Here is a 27,645-nt window from a genome sequence, read left to right as displayed (position 1 = left end):
ATGCTAATTGTTTTTGTTTTAGACATTAGGTTTAAGACATATTAAATCCTAAATGAAAACTAGTGCTTCTGGCATATTTAAGGAATTTGTTTTAAATAGTAAAGTTATTTCTTTCTTACAATGAGGTACCGTCATTTTTCTGTAACTTTTGAGCAGTGCACAGCTTCCTGATAGAACTATAGTGAAACAAACACAGCTGATTTTATTTAAATGATTATATACTCAACTAAATGCTACATAGTCTTACATGAATGTTCTGGGATGCTTTTTCTTTTAGGGACCAGGAACTGCAAAAATCAAACAAACCCATCCTGTTAATGCCAGATTAAGTTTGAGATGTAGATTTAAGGAAAATTAAATTAAGTGTGAGATCCTCCAACTGGATATGTGGGAGCAGACCCTTCTGCCGGTATGGGGCTTCCCACTGACTTCCACACGAGTCATTACTCAGCCCTGTTACATGTACGTATGTAGGTATTAGTGGTTTTATTATAACGTTTAATATAGGGAACAAGAATTGCCTTGTGGTCAGAAGTGAGGAATTTAAGTACTGGTTCTGCTCCTGGCTTAGCTATTGATGTGTGGTAGGGTGTTGGCTGAGTTACTAAGGGCCAGGTTTTCCAAAAAGCTCAGCACGTTAAGTTCTGAGCTCTTCTGAAAATCTAGCCACGAGTATCTCAATGGGAGCTGCTGTATAAAATCTTGAAAATCTGACCCTTATTTTGGTACCTATATAGGAGCTAAGCTCTTGAAAATCTGATTCCAATTGTGGGTGCTGACCTCTTTTGAAAATCTGGCTTTTTGTGACTGTCTTGGTTTCACCGTGTAATATGAGATAATACTTTACAGGGTGTTATGAGGGTTAAGTAACTGTAAAATGCTTTGAGATTCTGCTTTATGATGAAAGGAATTATTAAATGCAAAGTGTTGTTTATGCTCAAAGTGACTTAGTTACAGTTGATCCAGGAAACATAAATGTGAACGTCCCAGTTCTTCTGTGGTTAATGTCTCTACTTCCAAGTTGCATTAACACAGTATTTCCATATAATTAGAATATAAAGTGTACATTAAGAAATAAAATGCAAAACTTTCCTATGGATTGGTATTTTGACACTAGTGTTCAGTTGTGTCAGTTCAAGACAAGTTATGGCACCATGACAGTATTTTTTTTGAAGTATCTCATGCTGTCATGCTATCTGGAGTGGCTGATGACTGAGTGCCTACCTTGGGGCAGACTGTCCGAAAACAAGGGCAGATATCCCACAGTGGTGATATGTTCTATAATTAGATTTCACCAAGCCAGTTAGAAATGTGAACTTCTGGATCACTATACTAGTCTTCTCATGGAGTCACAGACAGTCCTCTTAGACCAGGGGTGGACAAACTACGGCTTTGGATCTGGCCTGAGGGATTGCCACCCCTGTGATGCCACGGGCCCTGCACCGCTGCTGGAAGTGGCTGGCACCACATTCCTGTGGTCCCTGGGTGGGGGGACAGAGGGCTCTGTGCACTGCCCTCTCCTCCAGGCACCGCCCCTGCAGCTCCCATTGGCCAGGAATGGGGAACCGTGGCCAATGGGAGCTTCGGGGGAGGTACCCACAGGGGTGGGCAGTGCACGGAGCCCTCTGCCCGACCCCACCCCCAGGGGCTCCAGGGATGGGGTGCCGGCCATTTTCGGGAGTGGTGCGGCATGGGGCCAGGGCAGGCAGGGAGCTCTCCTTAGCCTCGCTGCACGCTGCTGCCACCCCGGAGCCACTCCAGGTAAGCAGCGCTGGGCCGGAGCCTGCACCCCACACCCCAACCCCCTGCTGCACCCCAACCCCCTGCCTTGAGCCCCCTCGTACACCCTGCACCCCTCCTGCACCCCAACTCCCTATCCTGATCCCCTTCCTGCACACCGCACCCCCTCCTTCACCCCAACCCCCTGCCCCAACCCTACATTCATGGCCCTGCATGCAATTTCCCCACCCAGATGTGGCCCTCAGGCCAAAAAGTTTGCCCACCCCTGCCTTAGACTCTCCGCCTATCTTTCCACCCAGGCAAACTGAACTTTGTGATAAAAAGATCACTTAAACACTTAAAAATCACACCACATCAGGTTTCTCCGAGTCCCAAAAGATTAGTCATTTACCAGATCAATTAGTACTTCAGATCCTTCACCAAAGATAACACTGACAGCCAATTCTATAGTAAACTATAGGTTTATTAGCTAAGAAAAAAGAATGAGCGTTATTAAAAGACTATGGCAGGTAAAATACGTGTACAGATGAATCACAGTTTGTAACTCCAATAACTGCCTGTTTCTCAAAAGTCTTTTCATGGTACCCAGATTGTCTCTGGGGAATCTCCACTTTGCATTTGGTACACGTCTCTGTAAGAGTCCAGACACTTCAGAGAGAGGGGATCTTTTCTTGAATCCATATTTATAGTATCTCACTCAGTAAGCAAGCTGATAGTGTCTCTACCCACGTGGGCTTTTCCTTTAGGGGTGGTGTGTTAGGAATGCACTTAGTATTTTGACCTCAAACCATTGTACATAATGCCCACTTGCTCCGAAATTAGAATTTTCTGTTAAAAGTCTTTAGGTCCTTTATAAGCATTTCACCATTTTTTTTTTGATGGGTTATTTAGTTACAGGGTAAAGTTTGCTGTTACATTATGACAGGAACAGAAAAGTGAAAATACAAGTAAAATTCCACTAGTTTTCATTAAGTTTAAATAACTGAACACACTTTGATCTCAGACATAGGTGAGGTTTTTCATAGGAGTGGGTGGGTGAGATTCTGTGGCCTGCGCTGTGCAGGAGGTCGGACTAGATGATCAGAATGGTCCCTTCTGACCTTAGTATCTATGATCTAACACACAAGCGAATTGGCCTGGGGTTGTGACCTGAGCTGGCACCTGGTTTGCCAGTGTCACAATCTCAATTGCTGAAATTCATTTTATTTTTAATAAAATGCTAATGGGAGTAATCCAGTTCATGAGCTAATGGTATACTTTTAAAATATAATTTTAAATAAAATTTTACTGATAAAATTGTATTAGTGAAATATATGCAAGCATATAGTAAAATAAGCCTCAATCATTATGCTATATTCCATAGAGCACAATTCCAAATATTGCAAAGTATACTTTTAACAATGAACATATTAGTCATAAATTTGGGGAAACTGGTCTTTTTACCCTCCCTGTACAGCATTTGGAGATATGAGTAAAAAGTTCTGTATAAGGGCTAAGTATTATTTATTTATGACATCATAGTTGTTATCCTTGTGGGGGCTGGGAAGAAGAGCTAATTGATGGAGAAAGGGCAGAAGATAATAAAATGTCGTGGTAATAAAATAGGGCTGTCAATTAATTGCAGTTAACTCACACAATTAACTCAAAAAACTGAATCGCAATTAAAAAAAATTGTGATTAATTGCACTTATAACAGAATACCAATTGAAATTTATTAAATATGTTTGGATGTTTTTCTACATGTTCAATATTGATTTCAATTACAACACAGACTACAAAGTGCACAGTGCTCTTTTTGATTATTTTTGATTACAGAGATATGCACTGTAAAAATGATAAACGTTATAGTATTTTTCAATTCACCTCATACAAGTTCTGAAGTACAATCTTTTTATCATGAAAGTGTAACTTACAAATGCAGATTTTTTTTTTTGGTTACTTAACTGCACTCAAAAACCAAACAGTGTAAAACTTTAGAGCCTACAAGTCCATTTAGTCCTATGTCTTATTCTGCCAATTGTTAATATAAACAAGCTTGTTTACATTGACGGGAGATACTGTTGCCTGCTTCTTATTTACAGTGTTACCTGAAAGTGAGAACAGGCGTTCACATGGCACATTTGTAGCTGGCATTGCAACTAAACATTCATATTCCTCTTCTGTGCTTCGGCCACCATTCCAGAGAACATGCTTCCATGCTGATGATGCTCATTAAAAATATAATGTGTCAATTAAATTTGTGACTGTACTCCTTGGGGGGAGAATTGTATGTCTCCTGCTCTGTTTTACCCGCATTTTGCATATATTTCATGTTATAGCAGTCTCGGATAATGACCCAGCACATGTTCGTTTTAAGAACACTTTCACAGAAGAGTTGACAAAACGCAAAGAAAGTACCGATGTGAGATTTCTAAAAATAGCTACAGCACTCGACCCAAGGTTTAAGAATCTGAAGTACCATCAAAAATCGGAGAGGGACAAGGTGTGGAGCATGCTTTTAGAAGTCTTAAAAGAGCAACACTCTGATGTGGAAACTGCAGAATCCAAACCACCAAAAAAGAAAATGAACCTTCTGCTGGTGGCATCTGACTCAGGTGATGAAAATGAGCATGTCGGTCCGTGCTGCTTTGGATCGTTATCAGGGAGAACTCATTATCAGCATGGAAGCATGTCCTCTGGAATGGTGGTTGAAGCATGAAGGGATATATGAATCTTTAGTGCATCTGGCACATAAATACGTGCCACACCAGCTACAAGCCTTTTCTCACTTTCAGGTGACACTGTAAACAAGACGTGGGCAACGTTATCTCCTGCAAATTGTAACCAACCTTGTTTGTCTGAGTGATTGGCTGACCAAGAAGTAGGACTGAGTGGACTTGTAGGCTCTTAAATTTTACATTGTTTTATTTTTGAATGCAGGTTTTTTTCTACCTAATTCTACATTTGTAAGTTCAACTTTCATGATAAAGAGATTGTACTACAGTACTTGTATGAGGTGAATTGAAAAATAATTTTGTTTTTTACAGGGAAAATATTTGTAATAAAAAATAAATATGAAGTGAGCACTGTACACTTTGTATTTTGTTGTAACTGAAATTAATGTATTTAAAAATGTAGTAAACATCCAAACATATTTAAAATAAATGGTATTGTTGCTTAACAGCGTGAACAATCATGATAACTTTTTTAAATCGCTTGACAGACTTACAATAAAATAAAAAAGTTGACCCCTCATGAGGAAGGAGCCACAGAAAATCAAAACAATACAAGAAAAGTGGGAATTCTTTATGTGGAGTAAACCACGCAAATATAATTTATCCATGGCTTTCCCCAAGATTTTAGGGAAGGGCAGCAGGCCAGTCATCAAGAGAACTGTGTGAGCCCCAAACATGAAATTTGAAAATCAAATTGCTTAAATTGTTGTTTTGTAGTATTTTAATCTAAATTTAAGTTTATATGACATGTATTTGGAGGAAGAATATGTGATTCTGAAGTTCTCATGATGGCTTCAATCTCTGTCATGCTTATAAGAAAAGTGCCACCACACAAGATGAAAGTCACAGCCTCTTCTGATTTATGTATAACTTTTTGTAATAACTACAAATAAAGTGAAGTTTCTATGCATGAATCAGCAGAGCAGTGGCACTCAAAGCCTATCTCAAAACTTTATTCCCAAAATACTTTTAAAAAGCAAACAATGTCAAAATTATGATTATTATATTATTTTATTGCAACACACCTATATCAGAATCCAGACCCTCTTGTTAGGTGCTGCACGAACACAGAAATGATCCCTGCCACAAGAAACTTACAGTCTAATAAAATGGTAAACTATGTACTTATTAGCTATCTTCCTCTGGTGGTGTACCTAATACTAATGACAATCAACTGGTTTGTTTTTTCCTATATTAGGACCGGTACAAATAGTGGCATCTGTGCCACTGCAGAATCAAGTGCTAGTATTCTTGGTGGTTATTAATTGTTTAAAAGTATTGCTAAAATCCCTTACTTTAAGAATAATTTGGGGAAAATGGGTCAGAGGCATTCCTTCTGACAGATTGTGCTGTCCTTGTGAATGCTGACAGTTCAGTCTGAATCTGCCTGATTTTGGAAAATAACACAGAATTTCCTTACAATTGAAGACACTTGAATTAGCCACTGAGTAAATGCAATGTAGATAAACCAAATTATTTACCACTCAAAACAGGTCCACTGATTGAAACTTTGCAGATATTATCAAGGAGGCAAAAAGTCTATTTTGACTTGTGTATAGCCACACCATTGAACTTCAAAAATCTTTGCAGTTGGTCAGTCAGATTCAAATTGAAGCTTCTGCTACTGTTGCTCAAGCTTTCTTTCCTCCTGCCTCAGTTTGCATAGTTCATTCATAAACCAGAGCGATCTGGAAAGACAGACTTTGGGAAGAAGGTGCCTTAGGGATATTCTATGGATATTTGAGGACAAAAAATCATTATAAACTCTTACCAGACAATTGAATGTTATGTCACATCTTCCTCAAACTTCCCTAGAAATGCTCTGGTACCATCAAGCTTAGAGGGCCTGGTCAGATGATCAAAGCAGGTCCCTCACCCTGACAGGGGAGGTGTGCCACAATCTTAAATTGCATGAGTGAATAGTCTGATGATGACTTGGGGAAAACTTCCAAACATTAAACCTCCAATCCTATCCCAAACATCAGATCCCGAGCATGGCCAGCTGTATGACCTGAACCAATATATTGGGCTCTGATTTCATAAGCTTGAGAAATCTCCCAAGAAAATTTAGATACTGCAGGAAGTGATGTCCGTGATTCATTATGTGACATTTTTCCCTTTTGAGAACTAATGCCCCAATGTGGATCAGATGCAAAACTAGGACTTGAAATTTCCCAACCGCCCCTCCCCCCCAATGTTGAATATGCAACTTCCTAAACTAAATTAGCAGTAAACAGGAATTGCCATGATCTCATCAGTTTTACAGCTGTCCAATGGGGTTTTGAACAGCAGCAATGAAACTGGCTGGAGTCTTGTTTCACTGTGTTGCAATACTAGTTTTTGGGGGGGAAGGAAGAGAGCAGTCATTCTCTCCCAATAGCAGTTGTCAATGGGGCTCTCATGGTTCCAGATGGCCGCAGAGTAAGATATATGTTACTCTGGTCAGTGTCACAACTAATATTCAGAATGGCTATTGGTAGCAGTGAAACTAGTCAGATCTTGCCATCAGCTGCCACCTAGGAAAGCTGTGAACAGCAGCAGCGACACCAAAATGATCTGAGGGAGAGGTTGCAAAAATGAGAAGAGGTGAAAGGAAGTTGCGTTGAAGCTTTCTGTTCTTTTCCAGCAGCGAGGATGGGAAGGGAAAAAGACTGGAAATTCTCCCCTTGCAGTGGTTGGTGATTCATAGATACTAAGGTCAGAAAGGACCATTATGATCATCTAGTCCAACCTCCTGCACAACGCAGGCCACAGAATCTCACCCACCCACTCCTGCGAAAAACCTCTCACCTATCTCTGAGCTATTGAAGTCTTCAAATCGTGGTTTAAAGACTTCAAGGAGCAGAGAATCCTCCAGCAAGTGTCCTGTGCCCCATACTACAGAGGAAAGTGAAAAACCTCCAGGGCCTCTTCCAATCTGCCCTGGAGGAAAATTCCTTCCTGACCGGCGATCAGCTAAACCCTGAGCATATGGCCAAGATTCACCAGCAGATACCCAGGAAAGAATTTTTTGTAGTAACTCAGATCCCACCACATCTAACATCCCATCACAGACCATTAGGCCTATTTACCATGAATATTTAAAGATCAGTTAATTACCATGGTGTGGAAGAGGGAGATACACTGTAACTTAACTATTTTTTTAAATAAACGGTGACCTTTATCTACAAAACAAAAGCAAACTAGATTTGTGCCCCTGTTTGTTCATTAATGATGTATAAAAAGAACCTGACAACCACCTTCTTCCCAACATCCCAGCCAAATAAAATAATGCTTATTTTTTAACTTGAAAATATCAGGAGTGTGAAGTCTTCTTTTGCCTGTTTTTCTTTGTTTACCTTTAAGATTGATAACTTTGGGAGATTTCTCAGCCCCAACTGAAGAGGTCTGGGTGTTTGTTAAATAGGATTGAATGAAACTAGAATTTTAATCTTGAATAAAAGTGACTTCTTCTCTTTCAATTAATAAATTTTCAGTGTTTTTTCTGTTATAATCCCACCACTTTTCCAGTTGCATCCTGGGTAGATAGTCCTGAATTTTAGAGCTAATTGAAAAACAGCTACAAAAATTGTGGAAAATGTTCCTTTTTTTCTATTGAATTTTGGAAAATTTTGACCAGCTTTACTGAATTTTGAATGTGTGTGTGTGTAACAACAACAAAAAAATCATTCAGACTGTTTTTATACATCAAAAAGAAGCCAAGAAGGTCAAAAGTTCAAACTCAGCTTTCGAGATCACTAATATTGACGTTTAAAATCAGTCCTCTAGATATAAATTATTTTCAAATATATAGTTCAAACTATATTTGAACTAATTTCACGAAAATGGTGTTGTAATTCTTTGCTATTAAGAACTCTGTAGGTGGTTTTTTATCTTAAGCAGACAAGCCAGCACTTGCATTCAAGTATTAAAATACTTAGTAGCTGTAAGAAAACCTTTGCCTTCAGTTAGCATGCACTTTTTTTAAAAACAAAGAATTCAGCCATAAGAAAAACAAAATTAAAGGAAGACTGTTTCCTTTTAGCTTTGAAAGTGTTGTTTTGCTTTTTAAAATACAAAATATATTCATTATAAAACAAAACAAACCCTTATAAATTATGAAATTTGGCTTTGTATTCAGCCAATCCATGCATATGTAGATCATCTGTACCACAAAACCTCTTTTTATTGGAGGTTCACATCTGAGTGATTGAAAGCTAGGAAATGGTGAAGATTTCACAATAATGTCTTGAGCGGTGTTCCATCCAACTCACAGGCATCTCAAACATACTCTCCATAGATGTGCAGGATAATTGAAAGTGCGGACTATTTGAGGTTATAACATTGCCTGGGCTAATAAACTCCAAAGTTGAAAGCAGAGGTGTATTAGCCCAGGAGACAATGATTATAAGTTATGTTTTAATAGATCATTGAATGCATATCTAGCCAAATAAATTAATTAATTATAACAGCAAGAGGACCAAACAATACCAACATGGCTCAAACAGGAAAGGAGACGGTGAGATACACAAAGACATCTTTTAAAAATCGGAAGTCAGATTCTACTGAGGAAAATAAATGTAATGCCAATTTTTAAAAAAGGTTCTAGAGGCAATCCTGGCAAGTACAAGCTGGTAAACCTAAGTTCAGTACCAGGAAAATTGGTTGAAACTATAGTAAAGAACAACATTATCAGACACATTGATGGACAAGACATGTTGGGGAAGAGTCAACACGGCTTTTGTAAAGGGAAATTATGCCTCATCAATCTATTAGAATTCTTTGAGGGTGTCAGCAAGCACACAGATAAGGGTGATCTAGTGGACATAATGTACTTGGACTTTTGACAGGGTCCCTCACCAAAGATTCTTAAGCAAAGTAAGTAGTTATGGGATAAGAGGGAGGGTCCTTTCATGGATCTGTAGCTGGCTAAAAGATAGGAAACAAAGGCTAGGAATAAATGGTCAGTTTTCACAGTGGAGAGAGGTAACTAGTGGGTTCCCCAAGGATCTGTACTGGTACCAGTGCTGTTCAACATATTCATAAATGCTCTGAAAAAAGTTTGTAGAGGATACAAAATTAAACAAGATAGTTGAAGTCCAAAGCTGACTGTAAAGAGTTACAAAGAGAATTCAATAAAGGCAGTGACTGGCAACAAAATGGCAGATGAAATTCAGGGTTGAAAAGTTCAAAGAAATACACCTTGGAAAACATAATCCCAACTATACATACAAAATTATGGGGCCTAAATTAGCTGTTACCATTCAAGAAAAAGGTCTTGGAATCTTTGTGGATAATTCTCTGAAAACATCTGCTCAACGTGCAGTAGCAGTCCAAAGGAAGAAAAAAATTTGAAAAAGGTAAAGCGAAGGGCAACACAAATGATTAGGGGTATGGAAAAGCTTCCATATGAGGCGAGATTAAGACGACTGGGACTGTTCAATTTAGAAGAGAGATAACTAAGTGGGATTTCATACAGATCTATAGAATCTTGAATGGAGTAGAGAAAGTGAATAAGGAAGTGTTATTTATAGTTCACATAACACAAGAACCAGGAGTCACCCAATTAAATTAATAGGCAACATATTTAAAACAAGCAATAGGAAGTAGTTCTTCACTCAACACGTAGTCAACCTGTGGAACTTGTTGTCAGGGGATGGTGTGAAGGCCAAAAATATAACTGGATTTAAAAAAAGAATTGGGTTCATGGAGGATGGGTCCATTGATGCCTATTAGCCAAGATGGTCAGGGATGCAACCCTAAGGTCTGAAGGTCCCTAAACCTGTGACTGCCAGAATCTGGGACTGGACTGCAGAGGATGAATCACTCACTAATCGCCCTGTTTTGTTCATACCCTCTGGAGCATCTGCCACTGGCTACTGTTAGCAGGCAGGATACTGAGTTAGATGACCATTGCCTGACCCAAATAAATTAAAATTCAGTAACACTAAAATCAGTAGCCAGAGTATAGCAGATAATGCTGAATTGCATTAGTGTTACAATAAACAGTTCAAGTTCATACTGGTTAAATAGTCATGTGATCTTCCTTCTGTCCTAAGCTCCAACTATATTATGTTTGAGTAATATGCTCAGGGACACTGAATAAACATAGGTTATAGATAAGGATAGATATTATTAATATATTTTCATTCTGGGCATTACATATCAATAGTTAATACAAATGAGCTGAATTTAGATGCATAGAGATTAATATAAAGGCAGATATATTGGCTAAAGAAAAATGAGTTGTAAAGTACACCACAATTTACAAATAACTTACTTATATATCTGCTATAATTTAGAGAGAACGGTATTTCTAATTAGATTAGTCAGAATAAAATTTCTCAATATTTTTCCTAGAGATTGAGAGGCTTTAGTGACTTTTGTTAGCAGTCTTGCATCTAATTGTTGTCCAGAAGAGATTCTATTCTAGAATGCCTTCCTTTTTTGGGGAAGAGGATAGAGGCATCTGTAATCCAGGGACCCCCTGGTGCCAACTGGAAATGGGCCTGAGGGTATATAAAGTTTTGTAGGGATCCCCGGATCAGATATATGCATAATATGTCACTGAAGGATGACGTGAGATCTCAACCGAGAGCCAGTAGCCCACTAGTCGTCATAATCATTGCAAAATGTAGCTATTGTAAAAATTATGTTCTTAAGGCTTTCAGGTTTAGGCAGGTTACCAGGTGGTGATACATCTCAAAAATGTTCCTTTCAGACAGGAGGTAACAAGCACTTATCTCCCTGTTTGGCCATTTGTGCATTGTTTATTGTATGCCTAGCTGCATACTAAGCCAGGTGCAAACTAAGAGATCATGAAATCTACAAGAAAGGAAATCTGCGGAATGAAATAAACAGGTGGTGTCCTGTTTATGAATAAAAACTAAGGATTCTTATGATACATCTTTGAGTGCAAAGGAACACACTGAGTCCTTCATGTAGGAAACAAGCTGACAGTGTGCTTGTCTCATGAAAGGAGGATCACAGCCAAGGCTGGCTGTAAAGAGCTGCAAGGATTTGTGGTGAGCAATACTCTAAAACAGTGGTTTTCAAACTGCCGGTAACGACCCAGTACTGGGTCGCGGAATGGAAGGCACTGGGTCGTAGCGGCTCTGGTCAGCACCACTGGCCAGGCCGTTAAAAGTCCCGTTGGTGTTGCTGCCCGGCTAAGGCAGACTAGTTCCTACCTGTTCTGACACCGTGCTGTGAGCTGGAAGCGACTAGCAGCAGGTCCTTTCCTGCACCTCAAACCCCTCTTCCCCGGCCCCACCCCAGGGCCTGCATTCCAACCCAGAGCCCTGACCCACCTCCCACACCCCTGCCCCAGCCTAGAGCCCCCTCCCACGCCCTCAACCACTCATTCCCAGCCCCATCCTGCAATCCTCAGCCCTGAGCCTCTCCCACACCCCAAACCCCTCATTCCCAGCTCCATTGGGTCGTGGACATTAACAATTTTTTTTCAACTGGGTCACCAGAAAAAAAGTTTGAAAACCACTGCTCTAAAAGACATGAGAGTATCTTGTTAATTAGGTCTCGGCTCTAGAATGCCTACTTTGATTTTATTTTATATGTACCCATTTGTCCCCGATACTTCTGTTTGCTACGACTTGAATCTCTGTGCTTTGTTAAATAAACTTATATTTGATTTCACAATAAACATATCTGCGTGCTGTGTGTTACCTGGAGCAGTGATCTGAGGTGGAACTGATAAGCTGGGTGTACTGTTCCATTGGAAACAGTGAATCTATTAAAAAGAAAAGGAGTACTTGTGGCACCTTAGAGACTAACAAATTTATTAGAGCATAAGCTTTCGTGAGCTACAGCTCACTTCATCGGATGCATTTTTGAAGTGAGCTGTAGCTCACGAAAGCTTATGCTCTAATAAATTTGTTAGTCTCTAAGGTGCCACAAGTACTCCTTTTCTTTTTGCGAATACAGACTAACACGGCTGCTACTCTGAAACCAGTGAATCTATTAATACTGCAAGTGTTTAGTGGACCAGAGACTGGACACTCCAAAGGAATGCTTAGAGGACTTGGAGGTTGGAGTGTGCCAATTGTTATTCTGTAAAGTCACAGCGGGGCCTGGGAGGCCTAATGGGGAGTGCTTGTTTTGCCTGGAGTGGATGCAGTTGGGGAGCTAACCCCTGGAGGCCCAGACAAAGCTTCCTCATGTAAAGGGCAAGTGGTAGTGAGATGCCTCACAACCCTGGGGAAGAATCACCGCATCAGTGTCCCCCTTCTCTGCCCATTGAAATCCTTTTTTAGAGTAATGATAATTTTTGCTTTCCTGCCTGTCTAGCTGCTGCTATGATTGTTTCTCTGTTTCAGTTACTTTAAATTAATGGCTTTTGTGTGCATTTATTCATGGTACTTGAATAGAGATCTTCTTGCAATGCATCAGGCCTCTTCAATGAACTGTTGCTGCTTTCAATAAGTCAGGAATCAGGTGCTCAAGAAAGGAGGTCAAATCACCACCTCCATCTCTCCCTGGGTGTCAAACCATTTTTTTTTCCTTTGATTTGATTCTTCTGGAGTTCAAGCCTATTAGTCAGAGACCTTTGTTACTTTTTGTAGACATGCATGGAGCCTGGGGAAAAAAATAAAATCAATTTTCTGCTTGGTGTCTGAATAGAGATATCAGCATTAGAAGTTTTAGTCTTAGTGGGGTCTACAAGAGTTTCCAGTGTTGTTACCTAGGCTGATAGTATACAATTTCCCATCTAGAGCAGCTTGTGCAATATTAGGACTTAGAAAATTTCCATTGATTTAAAGGATCTAATTTTTCCCTCAACAGGAGCTGGAACTGTTGCTGCTTCAGAGCAAGGTGGCAGGTTCATTGTCCCACAAAAGGCTCTCTTGCTTTCTAAAAGTTCTGCAAGCTGCTTTTTAAATCTTAGCTTGCCTGAAGTTTGATCTGTAGTTCAATCACTTAACAACTTTTTGATGAGGTTTGCTTAAGAATTGCTACATTCCCTGGATGTTGAAAGAACAGTAGGTAGCTAATCAAAACTATCCTCTCTCCATTTGCTAGCACTCTCTTTAACACCCTTTAAAGGTAATCTCTAAACACTTGTCAAAAATAAAATATTAAAATATTTTTTGCTTGTGAATTTTTTGTTGTATGAACTGTAAGAAAGTAGCATTTCTTGGGGGAAAATGCTGTCGTCTGAAAAGCAGTACTGAAAAAAGCTCCATGTCTAGACAATGTTTATTGCAACAAAATCTTGTTGTCTTGCAAGCATAAAGTCCCCTGCACTTTTTCCTGAAATTAGGAGACATACAAAATCTGCCACAAAAACAAAGAGACTGCGGGAAACTCGGGAGTAGCAGCTAGTGTGATTTAATTTGCTGGCTTTTATCTCTGCAGACTAAATTCATTCAAGACATAGATATAATAGATTGATGAGTGCCATGAGTACTTGATGAGTACTATAGAAATTCATTTAAATAAATCAAAAACACTAGTATTTAAATTGCATCTAAAAATTTTCTTGTAAACTAGGCTAATCCTTTCAATTCGGGATAGTTAGCATTCTTGATGCAAAAGAGGCTCAGTAACACAAAATCATGATGGGTTGTTGTACATCAGGATTGAGGTATTTTAGCAGAGATAAAAGTAAATACATGAATTTCACTTTCATTAGTGCTGAAGAGTTTATTGTTAGCATTGTTATGGCAGTAAAAAGTTAATAATAGTATTTGATATGAAGTCTCTGGAAAGGGACTAATTTAAAATAGTTACTTTTCTTTTTGTTTGGTTTCTCCTTTTCCTTTCTTTTGATGCTGTATAGATTTTTAAAAAACTATCAGAATTGTTACCCTATACAGAGATGTTGCTATCCTCTTTAAAAAAAAAAAACAAAAACATCCCGCAGCCCCTTCTAACCACTTCACTGTGTGGTATTAAATTCCTTACAATAAAAATGAGAAAGTCACCATGGCTTACTTAAATTGAGTGTTAAATATTTTTGGAACATTAAATAGCAATTGAGGCTAAGAAATACAAGTAATGAGATATGATTAGAGGTGTTTATAACCACTACTATCAATTAAAATTAGCTAATATAGAAGCTGGCATATGAAGGACTGTTCAACAAAAGTGAGAATTTTCTGAAATTGTTTAAAATAAGTGATCAAACTGACTATACATTCAAACTTGATGTTTATAATTTTGCTTTGTATATAAAATACATTATGCATTCATGTGCCTAAAAATGTATTTCATAAAGATACCTCAGGCCATAATCTTATTTCAGATTGTTCGTGCTTGCATTCAGGCACAGCACAAGAATTACATGATCTGCGGGGATATGTGTGGTTTTCTTAGATAAGAATCTACACTGTTAACAATTTATTGCACAATAATTGCTAGCTAATTGTTTTTATTAAATACGGTATTTGTGTTGAAAGACAAATTCATTTTTGAGATTGAGGCTGCATTAACTCCTGACATGGGTGGTTAAGAAAGCATAACAGAAATGCTGGATATTTTCCATGACATAAATATGAAACTTTTATTATTCATTATTGTTAGAATTTTGACATTTCAATGATAAACAAAGCATTTTAGATAGTGGATATACTTGCGATAATGGTATAAGTTCTGCTGTGCTCTTTGTTATGAAGTGTGCCATTTTGGGATAGCTTGTCATTATACCTCCTGTTTAAGTAGTTTTTGTCATTCAGAGACTTCCACCTCACCAAACTAACTTAAGAGGTTGTCTTGCTGTGTATGGATGTAATGTTATATTTCCATTACAAAAAAGGAAGGGTGGATAAGAGAAGCAATTACTTTTTCTAAAAAGAGTCTGCACCAAAGGACCAGAATAACCAAATATTGTTTAACACTTCAAAATATTCCAACGGACCACTTTGAACAGAAAGTCACCCATTATGCAAATGTGGATTTTTCACAGTGTGGGAGGAATTGTCTTGTGTAGGGAAAATATTTGAGGCAACCTTTCCAGTGCTTGCAATGCTTCTAGTGCACTAGGTCAAAACACATTGCAGATTCAGGACATAAAATTTCTAAAAAGCAAATCTTGTGGGAAACCGCCTTTGATTGGCTCTTACCTGCATTTTGGGGAAAAGCAGCCAGTCATGGATGCAGCAAGAAGGAGGCAGAGCTCTCCTCCCTCTCCACTCAGCAATGTGATATTATTCTCCCATGAGGCAAGGGGAAAAAAGGGAACAGAAAGAGCACAGCAGTTCAAGACAGCTCCTCTACCTCCTTCCCTTTCTCTTCTGTGAGCAACAGGTCAGTCTGCTCTGTGCTCCTCCTCCTTCCCTTCTCCCTGGCCTGAGACAAGGAAGAGGGGACCCCACTGCAGCCTCCCCCAAGCCTGGGATAGGGGGTGAAGAATCGTAGGAGGAGCAGAGGTGATGTTTGGGGGGGGCAGAATTGATGGGGTTAGGTGGGGTGGAATGGTGGTTGGGTCAGAATTCATGGGGGGCTTGAGGGAGCAGGATTGATTTGGGGATGGAATTAATTTCTGTCAGGGAGATGGGCAAATGTGGGGGTTGATCTTAGAAACCCTTACTTTTTTTCAGACCACATTAAACATTGTGCCTGAGGCCTCCCTTAGAAGCTTGTCTGCCATGCAGTGAGGGTCCTTTGTCCCAGAGAATTTCTGCAAAACCAAGCATACTTCTGCTTCTTGTAGATCCTTATAGAAGGAAAAACAAGATATTCTGCCTTAGAAGTAATTTATTTAGTGAGAATTTATAGCTCAATTTTCAAAAACAAGGAAAAGAATCAATTATATGTTTTTTATGGATGTTTCTGAAAATTGTACTCACTGTAATCAAAGTTGAAAATTCCTTCTAGATCAGAAGATCTCACAAGGTTAGAATTTGTATCACTGAATATAATTCTTGATAATAATATTTGTATAACTTGAATTGATGATCTGTTTAGAATTGTACTTTCCATTACAATCCAGTCTTGATATATAAATTTAAAAGTTAAACATGTGACTGACTGTGTGTGTATTATAAAATTCTCTGTTGGGCTGGAAATATAACAGTTTTTAGAATGAGAGAACAGAAAATAACTGCACCCGTAATGAAATACAGTTATGTCTGCCAACTAATCTTAACAAGGAAACAAATCAGTAAAAATGTCTTGTGTCACAGAGCACAAGAGCCAAACTCAAGTGATTTGTTAATATTGTCACAACTAAAGATGCAGCTATAAAGAGGTAGTCTCAAAAAGTATTTTCAACTTTAATTCTTTTTCCTTCATAATTTATAATAAACTGTCAGAGTAGAATCCTATATATCACCGAAAGAAATATTGCCAAAGTGGTAGCACAGACCCTTTGATGTATGCTTACCACTGAACAATATGAAGAAATTTGCACAGTGCTCAACAGTCTGAAGTGGTGCCAAATTGAGCACTGGTGATTAGGGGAAAATAATTATCATCTGCACATAGGTGATGATGTGCTATGTAGTGAGACCAAATGATGTGCACAATAGCCATTTTTAGAATTTTTCATTTACTCTTTTAGTATGCAGTGTTTTTGTAGCTGTGTTGGTCCCAGGATATTAATGAAACCATTTGGGCTAGGTAATATCTGTTATTGGACCAGCTTCTGTTAGTGAGAGAGACAGACTTTTAAGCTTACACAACACAGAGCTCTTCTTCAGGTCTGGGAAATGTATTCAGAGAGTCACAGCTAAATACAAGGTGGAACAGATTGTTTAGCGTAAGCAATTAACTCGCATTTCACCTTGATAGTTCCTTGAAATATGCATTAACTACTTATGCTAAACAATCTGTTCCACCTTGTATTTAGCTGTGACTCTCTGAATACATTTCCCAGATTTGAAGAGCTCTGTGTTGTGTTAGCTCAAAAGTTGGTCTCATAAACAGAAGCTGGTCCAATAAAAGATATTACCTCACCCACCCTGACTCCGTAGTTATTCTTTTTGGCAGCCTGGAATGGTGGCTACATGAGAGTGCTTAACCACTGCATTTGGAAGAAAAACTGAGGACTGACACAATCACAAGGGCCAGCTATGACAGGAATCTGCCTGGAAATTCTAATAAAGCAGTGTCCCTCACAACTCATGTTGTGTAGTGGGCACAGTGTTCTTGCTGGTCCACCAAATCTACACTGTTTGCCTTGTCATCTTTAGTGAAAACAAAAGAATAAAGCTTGCAGAGCTGACAATTCTTGAAATATTAGGTGACTTTTTGAAAGTTTCCCATGATGTCATGGTTGCTTGCATCAAACGCTCAGTTTTTCCCTTATACAGAGTGACTACTTTTACATCAAGAAAAGGAGTACTTGTGGCACCTTAGAGACTAACAAATTTATTAGAGCATAAGCTTTCGTGAGCTACAGCTCACTTCATCGGATGCATTTGGTGGAAAAAACAGAGTAGAGATTTATATACACACACACAGAGAACATGAAACAATGGGTTTATCATACACACTGTAAGGAGAGTGATCACTTAAGATAAGCCATCACCAACAGCAGGGGGGGGAAGGAGGAAAACCTTTCATGGTGACAAGCAGGTAGGCTAATTCCAGCAGTTAACAAGAATATCAGAGGAACAGTGGGGGGTGGGGTGGGAGGGAGAAATACCATGGGGAAATAGTTTTACTTTGTGTAATGACTCATCCATTCCCAGTCTCTATTCAAGCCTAAGTTAATTGTATCCAGTTTGCAAATTAATTCCAATTCAGCAGTCTCTCGTTGGAGTCTGTTTTTGAAGCTTTTTTGTTGAAGTATAGCCACTCTTAGGTCTGTGATCGAGTGACCAGAGAGATTGAAGTGTTCTCCAACTGGTTTTTGAATGTTATAATTCTTGACGTCTGATTTGTGTCCATTCATTCTTTTACGTAGAGACTGTCCAGTTTGGCCAATGTACATGGCAGAGGGGCATTGCTGGCACATGATGGCATATATCACATTGGTAGATGCGCAGGTGAAGGAGCCTCTGATAGTGTGGCTAATGTGATTAGGCCCTATGATGGTATCCCCTGAATAGATATGTGGACAGAGTTGGCAACGGGCTTTGTTGCAAGGATAGGTTCCTGGGTTAGTGGTTCTGTTGTGTGGTGTGTGGTTGCTGGTGAGTATTTGCTTCAGATTGGGGGGCTGTCTGTAAGCAAGGACTGGTCTATCTCCCAAGATCTGAGAGAGCGATGGCTCGTCCTTCAGGATAGGTTGTAGATCCTTGATGATGCGTTGGAGGGGTTTTAGTTGGGGGCTGAAGGTGATGGCTAGTGGCGTTCTGTTGTTTTCTTTGTTGGGCCTGTCCTGTAGTAGGTGACTTCTGGGTACTCTTCTGGCTCTGTCAATCTGTTTCTTCACTTCAGCAGGTGGGTACTGTAGTTGTAGGAATGCATGATAGAGATCTTGTAGGTGTTTGTCTCTGTCTGAGGGGTTGGAGCAAATGCGGTTATATCGTAGCGCTTGGCTGTAGACAATGGATCGAGTGGTATGATCTGGATGAAAGCTAGAGGCATGTAGGTAGGAATAGCGGTCAGTAGGTTTCCGATATAGGGTGGTGTTTATGTGACCATCGCTTATTAGCACCGTAGTGTCCAGGAAGTGGATCTCTTGTGTGGACTGGTCCAGGCTGAGGTTGATGGTGGGATGGAAATTGTTGAAATCATGGTGGAATTCCTCAAGAGCTTCTTTTCCATGGGTCCAGATGATGAAGATGTCATCAATGTAGCGCAAGTAGAGTAGGGGCATTAGGGAACGAGAGCTGAGGAAGCGTTGTTCTAAGTCAGCCATAAAAATGTTGGCATACTGTGGGGCCATGCGGGTACCCATCGCAGTGCCGCTGATTTGAAGGTATACATTGTCACCAAATGTGAAATAGTTATGGGTCAGGACAAAGTCACAAAGTTCTGCCACCAGGTTAGCCGTGACAGTATCGGGGATACTGTTCCTGACGGCTTGTAGTCCATCTTTGTGTGGAATATTGGTGTAGAGGGCTTCTACATCCATAGTGGCTAGGATGGTGTTTTTAGGAAGATCACCAATGGACTGTAGTTTCCTCAGGAAATCGGTGGTGTCTCGAAGATAGCTGGGAGTGCTGGTAACGAAGGGCCTGAGGAGGGAGTCTACATAGCCAGACATCCTGCTGTCAGGGTGCCAATGCCTGAGATGATGGGGCGTCCAGGATTTCCAGGTTTATGGATCTTGGGTAGCAGATAGAATACCCCAGGTCCTGGCTCCAGGGGTGTGTCTGTGCGGATTTGTTCTTGTGCTTTTTCAGGGAGTTTCTTGAGCAAATGCTGTAGTTTCTTTTGGTAACTCTCACTGGGATCAGAGGGTAATGGCTTGTAGAAAGTGGTGTTGGAGAGCTGCTTAGTAGCCTCTTGTTCATACTCTGACCTATTCATGATGACGACAGCACCTCCTTTGTCAGCCTTTTTGATTATGATGTCAGAGTTGTTTCTGAGGCTGTGGATGGCACTGTGTTCTGCATGGCTGAGGTTATGGGGTAAGCGATGCTGCTTTTCCACAATTTCAGCTCGTGCACGTCGGCGGAAGCAGTCTATGTAGAAATCCAGGCTGCTGTTTCGACCTTCAGGAGGAGTCCACCTAGAATCCTTCTTTTTGTAGTGTTGGCAGGAAGGTCTCTGTGGGTTAATATGTTGGTCAGAGGTGTGTTGGAAATATTCCTTGAGTCTGAGACGTCGAAAATAGGATTCTAGGTCACCACAGAACTGTATCATGTTCGTGGGGGTGGAGGGGCAAAAGGAGAGGCCCCGAGATAGGACAGATTCTTCCGCTGGGCTAAGAGTATAGTTGGATAGATTAACAATATTGCTGGGTGGGTTACGGGAACCATTGTTGTGGCCCCTTGTGGCATATAGTAGTTTAGATAGCTTAGTGTCCTTTTTCTTTTGTAGAGAATCAAAGTGTGTTTTGTAAATGGCTTGTCTAGTTTTTGTAAAGTCCAGCCACGAGGAAGTTTGTGTGGAAGGTTGGTTCTTTATGAGAGTATCCAGTTTTGAGAGCTCATTCTTAATCTTTCCCTGTTTGCTGTAGAGGATGTTGATCAGGTGGTTCCGCAGTTTCCTTGAGAGTGTGTGGCACAAGCTGTCAGCATAGTCTGTGTGGTATGTAGATTGTAATGGATTTTTTACCTTCAGTCCTTTCGGTATGATGTCCATCTGTTTGCATTTGGAGAGGAAGATGATGTCTGTCTGTATCTGTGCGAGTTTTTTCATGAAGTTGACAGATTTCCACTCTATACGGCTAAATTCAGTGCCTTGCATAATCACAGGACAGGCCCAACAAAGAAAACAACAGAACGCCACTAGCCATCACCTTCAGCCCCCAACTAAAACCCCTCCAACGCATCATCAAGGATCTACAACCTATCCTGAAGGACGAGCCATCGCTCTCTCAGATCTTGGGAGATAGACCAGTCCTTGCTTACAGACAGCCCCCCAATCTGAAGCAAATACTCACCAGCAACCACACACCACACAACAGAACCACTAACCCAGGAACCTATCCTTGCAACAAAGCCCGTTGCCAACTCTGTCCACATATCTATTCAGGGGATACCATCATAGGGCCTAATCACATTAGCCACACTATCAGAGGCTCCTTCACCTGCGCATCTACCAATGTGATATATGCCATCATGTGCCAGCAATGCCCCTCTGCCATGTACATTGGCCAAACTGGACAGTCTCTACGTAAAAGAATGAATGGACACAAATCAGACGTCAAGAATTATAACATTCAAAAACCAGTTGGAGAACACTTCAATCTCTCTGGTCACTCGATCACAGACCTAAGAGTGGCTATACTTCAACAAAAAAGCTTCAAAAACAGACTCCAACGAGAGACTGCTGAATTGGAATTAATTTGCAAACTGGATACAATTAACTTAGGCTTGAATAGAGACTGGGAATGGATGAGTCATTACACAAAGTAAAACTATTTCCCCATGGTCTTTCTCCCTCCCACCCCACCCCCCACTGTTCCTCTGATATTCTTGTTAACTGCTGGAATTAGCCTACCTGCTTGTCACCATGAAAGGTTTTCCTCCTTCCCCCCCCTGCTGTTGGTGATGGCTTATCTTAAGTGATCACTCTCCTTACAGTGTGTATGATAAACCCATTGTTTCATGTTCTCTGTGTGTGTGTATATAAATCTCTACTCTGTTTTTTCCACCAAATGCATCCGATGAAGTGAGCTGTAGCTCACGAAAGCTTATGCTCTAATAAATTTGTTAGTCTCTAAGGTGCCACAAGTACTCCTTTTCTTTTTGAGAATACAGACTAACACGGCTGCTACTCTGAAACCTACTTTTACATCGCAGGGGATAGCAGAGGGTTAGTGGAGTCCCCTTCTCAGCAGCCTCCAGCTTTTTTTTTTTTTTTTTTGGACGGGAGTGGGCATGAGTTTAAGATTGAATTTTATGCTTGAAATAATCACACACACACACACACACACACACACACACACAGAGGTTCAGGCAGTTGTACCCTAAAGACTCAAAATCTAGAAGGCAAATGAAAAAGATATAATTTATTAGCTTAAAAATCATGATATATTTTAAAATAATCTCATGGGTTTTTTGGTTCTGACTCATGACTTTTGAAAGCTTGGACCTGATCATATTGCACCACAGTCAGAAGTCCATTGATGACTCAGTGTTCCTGTTGCTCCTGCAGAACTGAGCCTCTAGAAGCTTGAAAGTAATTTCTGCCCCCATCAATTATCTGTTTTTCTAATTGGCAAACATTAGCTGTTTTCTCCTGTGTTTCTAATGGAGCTTGATATTAATGTTGCTTTTCTTAGTTTACTGTATGCATTGGCATTATTGACATTAGCAAAGATTTAGATGTAGTGTATTTTAACTGTTTGTATCACTTATGCACTTTTGCTGGCAATAAAATTGATAAAATTCCTTGATAATTCAAACGACTTATTATAAAATGTAAACATGATCTACAATTTTTATTTAATTGTATTTACTAGTGGAGATCCAAAAGGATGGGGTTTTTTTGGCCATATTGCCACTCGCTATTGCTATCAGTTTTGCCTTTTTCTGTTTTATTCTAGTAATGAACAAAACCTTTTAAATGTTCTTTCATTCTTGCTATTGTTTAGCCATTTTAGCATATTTGTTAAAATAATATTCAGCTTACACAAATGAATTTAAATTCAGCAAGAAATTGATGTATTAGGGTGTAATGACTCACGTATAGGTAGTGGCCCACTAATGCAGATAGTGAAGCAGTAAATTGCAAAAAGTGTATACTCACTCCTTCCCATCACTAAACCAAGCAAATATGACTTTTTTCTGAAGTTAATGCAATATAGAATTTTTGTTGTTGTTGTGAACCCAAGTTTTCATCTGGCCAGCTGGTTCATGTAGTACCAATTTTTAATTATCCTACACTTTTTGTAAAGTCCTTGCTCAACCACAAATATCAAGCCTTGGTGTTTTTCCTTTATACAACTTTTTGGCTTCTTGTCAGAGTTTCATCTACTTGTTTCTTTGGTTGTGTGTTTAGTTTCCCACATATAATTTCTTCCTTTAGCATAAGCTATGGAGGAGGACATCCATCACACTCGGAAACGGATCTTCTTCACAGACAGACATATGCAGCTTCTCATCAGCTTCCAGGATATGCTACCACCCACCATCCTACTGGTAAATGTCTATTGTATGAACACTCAATTTAAATAACTGCTCTGTTAAATACTATATCTTTAAGCTGATTAATTATATGGTCCTACCGAGCCTGTAATGCAAGGTGTGGCAAAGGCTATTTCAAGAATGAATTTACTATTTCGGCAATTTACTGAGCCTTCAACCATGAGTTTGTCATGAGTGCCCAATGGGGAAGGTAACTAGAAAGTGCAGTGCTTCATCATCTGGCTTACTCGTTCTATGAGCTTTTAATTAAAAACAAAAAAGTCCTCTGAGTTTTTTCTTTCAGATATTGAGCATCACATTTTCAATGACAGTCAATTAAGTATCTAACTGTTAACCTATTCTACCTATAAGAGTCAAATATTCCGTTGGTCTCCAAAGCCAGCTGCTGAAATTGTGCCAACAATTTTTGTGCCAATCAGATACTTAGAAGCCTAATTCATGCAAGTCTGGACACACAATTGTTCTTACTAATTTGTGCAACCTTATGGTGTAGTATTAAAGGCTAGCTAAAAATATAGCTTTAAAATGTGGTAATAGTGAATGCCTTAGAAGTAAATGATGTAACATAATTGGTCATCACTTCATAAAAATGTGAGCCTGTGTTCTACAATCTAGATATCAACTTCTGTTGCATACGAAAGAAGAAGACTTCACAAAAAGAACAGTGGGACAAAACCTGGGGGAGTGGGAAATGTGTATCAAACTTAAAACTGATAACTTTGCTTCCTACGAACAGGAAGGATTTGTAGTCTTTGGATAGCAATGATATCTCTGACTGTGGCTTGCTCTTAAATTTGCAATAGGAATTCATTGTGATTTGTATATTTGTTTTTTTCCAAGGTCTTTCTGGAATATTTGATACCAGTATGCACAGTGCTGGAAGTAACACTAAAGAAACTTCAGTTATGAACTTTCTCTCTGCAATTGAGTCTCGCACTGCTCAGGCTGCTTCTTCAGGAGCTACCCTTTTACCACAATTCAGGGCTCCGTCATGGCAGACAGGTGATATTTTCTTAATTTTTAGCACGCTTGTAAATTTTTATATATGTGTGTATGTATTTAAAAGTTGAGTTTTAGTGATGTAATAAATAAGACTGAGATGAGAATTCTTTCTTAAACTCCTCTCTTCATTATTCTTAATTTTGTGAAAACATTTCCTCTTGAAACAAATTTTTTCATATTGGTGTTTTAGCCCAGTAGTGAATATTTCTTGAGAGTTAAAAAAAAAAAAAAAAAAAAAAAAAAAGCTTCTCAGCAACTTTTGAATTTTGCAATTATGAAAAATTTGCACATCTTCCACATCTATTTTGTTTTGCTCTATTATAACCCAAGCCAAGCTTTTCATTCAAATTTTTGAAATTGGCAAAACAAATACGGTCAGATCAATGGTCCACCTAGTCCAGTATCCTATCTTCTGATCATGGCCAGCTACAGATGCGTCAGAAGAAATGAACAGAACAGGGCAGATTTGAGTGATGCATTCCCTGTTGTCCATTCCAGATTCTGGCAGTTGGAGGTTGAGGGATACCCAAAGCATGGGATTACATCTGTGACCATCTTGGCTAATAGCCATTGATGGCCCTATTCTCCATGAATTTATCTAATTCTTTTTTAAACCCAGTTTATACTATTGGCCTTCACAACATCCCCTGGCAACAAGTTCCACAGGTTGACTGGGCGTTGTGTGAAGCAGTTGTTCTTTCAGTTTGTTTGATACCTGCTGACTATTAATTTCAGTGGGTGACCCACTAGTTCTTGTGTTGTGTTATGTGAAGGGACAAATAACAGTTCCCAGTTCCTTATTTACTTTCTCCATACCACTCATATCCCCTTTTAGTCATCTCTTTTCAAAGCTGAACAGTCCTGGCCTTTTTAATTTCTTCTCATACGGAAGCTGTTCCATACCCCTACTCATTTGTGTTCTTTTCTCTGTACCTTTTCCAATTCTAATACATCTCTTTTGAGATGGGGTGCCCCAGAATTTCATGCAGTATTAAAGACATTGGCATACCATGAATTTATATAGTGACACGAAGATGATATTTTCTGTCTTATTATCTATCCCTTTCCTAATGGTTGCTGACATTTTGTTAGCTCATTTGACTGCCGCTGCACACTGAGCGGATGTTTTCAGAGAATTCTCCATGATGACCCCCAGGTCTCTTTCTTGAGTGGTAACAACTAATTTTGACCCCATCATTAGACATAGTTGGGATTATGTTTTCCAAGGTGTATTACTTTGCACTTTTCAACCCTGAATTTCATCTGCCATTTTGTTGCCAGTCACTGCCTTTAGTGAATTCCCTTTATAACTCTTTGCAGTCAGCTTTGGACTTCAACTATCTTGTGTAATTTTGTATCCTCTATCAGAGGGATAACCATATTAGTCTGTATCCACAAAAACAACGAGAAGTCCGGTGGCACCTTAAAGACTAACAGAAAATTTTTTTTCCACCAAATGCATCCGATGAAGTGAGCTGTAGCTCACGAAAGCTTATGCTCTAATAAATTTGTTAGTCTCTAAGGTGCCACAAGTACTCCTTTTCTTTTTGCGAATACAGACTAACACGGCTGCTACTCTAAAAAAATATGGTTTCACTGTTCCTTACTAGCTCCTTCTTGTACTTAACCAGCTTCTTTCCTATCCTCTTCTCTACTGTATAGAGTTCCTCCTTTAATAGATTCATCCCTTAGGGATGTCTCTGCTTGAACTGTATGCTCCTCTGCAGCTTTCGGCTTTCCCCCAGCCCTTAGTTTAAAAAAATCCTCTCCAACATTTTTAGTTGTACATGGAAATCCTCATTAGGGATTATGAGCAGAATAAATGTGAAAGTACTTGGCTTTGCAAAAATTTATGAACATTTTAAAATGGTTTAGTGGGAATGCTAGGATGTCATTTTCTCTAGTGAATTAAATTTATACTTCTAGTATCTATTTGGACCTACTCACATTAACAAAAAATATAAATGAATTAGGATTAATCAGACTTCCTCAAGTAGACCATCCATGTACCCTGGCAAGTCATGTATTCTCAACCCTCTCTCCCCATACCAATTATTTTCCATAATGTTTCTACTTAAAATTCATGGATAACCTTGACTGCTTCTTCAAATGATGGTTCCTATGTGTATTCCATATATGTGTATGTGTGCACGCTATGTGCCTGAGTCAGGAAATTCTTCAGAGCAGTGTCTGTTGGCCTGCCCATGGTAGTTCTCCTTGTGCTCCTGACTGAGTGTATAAGAGCAGTCCGGGTCAGTGCCTTGCTAGTTACTTGTTACTATTCCATGGTCACTACTTCCCACCCAGAACTCAAGAAGCCTGGGAGTTTTGCCTACTGAATCATCTGATGGAGAAGGCTATGAGGCCCCTTTCTAATCTGGGACTACTGGGAGACTGCCCTGTACATGAGCCTTAACTGCCTGGCAGAGCCCCTGCAAGCATGTGCCTTTGAGCTGAGCCATCAATATCTAAGCCCAAGGACTCTTCTTCCAGGTCTCCACATGAGTGTTGAGGGCACTCTCATGGGTGCAAGAACAGATCCCCGTTGAGGACTGTCCATAAGAAACACACTTCCTCCCTGAGCCGGTCCATTGTGATTGGAACCTAAGGAACAAGCTCTGATGCAACCCCCCAAGGTGCATAAAAAGAAAGATCCACCAGTTTCGTCCGTCACCTTGGTACCAAAACATAAGGATAGACTCTCGCTGGTTCTGTCTACGAGTGCTGGTCCAAACCCTTTATTGGTACTGCTTCGTCCACCTAAAGACCATCCGGTCACTGTAGATTCACCAGATCCATCAGACTTAACTGTGGGAACCTCTTGGATACTAGGATATATTGAGATTTATGTAACACCAGAGATTATAATCCTTCCTTTTCCAGTCTTGACTTCTTTTCTGCCTGGTCCAATGGAGGAGGAGCCTGCATTACTGTCCCAGGAGCCGTCTCACCTCCAACCATATGGCAGGAGTGCCCTGGTACCAACAGCGCTGCTGCTACTGATAGAGCAGTTCTTGGACTTGGATGAATCTGAGGATATGGCCGCAGTGGTATCTCCGCAGAGGCAGTTGAACCCTGATAGATAGCTGAGTGGTTATGCTCACCATTCCCCGGTTACGACCCCACCCCCTTCCAGGGACCGCTGGTACCAATTTCTTTGGGGTCCCCCGCAATTCATTGAGTCCACTTTCTGGCTTTATTGGGGTCCGTAGGATCCTTGTGGCAAGCATCCAGGCCCCTCTCAAGAATTGTGCTTTTCCTTTCCCTCTCACCAGCCGGTTCTGTCGGTGTACGAGCAGGAAGAGGTGTAACCAGATCCGCAGGTACCAACAGGTCTGACAGGTGTCTCTTCATCATCCCCAGACAAAGCGATCACTCCTTCTTCACCTTCTCTGTGGGATGATCATTGCCGGGACCACTCTTATAGACCAGGATGTAGGCAATCTGGTCTAGGAGTCAGCTCTAGAGGGCAGAGCAGATGCCCAGGTTGGGGAATGAAGCCAAGGGTCATCACTAGAATCAGTTGCCAATTACTAGAGCCAGGA

The 27,645-nt window shown here is 40.0% G+C and overlaps 1 protein-coding gene across 1 annotated transcript in view; it reads left to right on the top strand.

Annotated features, from left to right (window-relative positions):
• QSER1 (glutamine and serine rich 1) overlaps nt 1-27,645 on the top strand; it is a 92,876-nt gene that overhangs the window by 14,318 nt on the left and 50,913 nt on the right. Inside the window, 2 exon segments of the mRNA XM_038404274.2 lie at nt 22,980-23,092; nt 23,939-24,100. Of these exon segments, the coding sequence (XP_038260202.1) occupies nt 22,980-23,092; nt 23,939-24,100 (275 nt within the window).

The sequence above is a fragment of the Dermochelys coriacea genome, chromosome 6 (genome assembly GCF_009764565.3).
Source record: "Dermochelys coriacea isolate rDerCor1 chromosome 6, rDerCor1.pri.v4, whole genome shotgun sequence".
Classification (NCBI taxonomy): Eukaryota; Metazoa; Chordata; order Testudines; family Dermochelyidae; genus Dermochelys; species Dermochelys coriacea.
The sequence above is the reverse complement of the archived record's forward strand: the minus strand, read 5'-3'. Positions and strand labels throughout refer to the sequence as shown.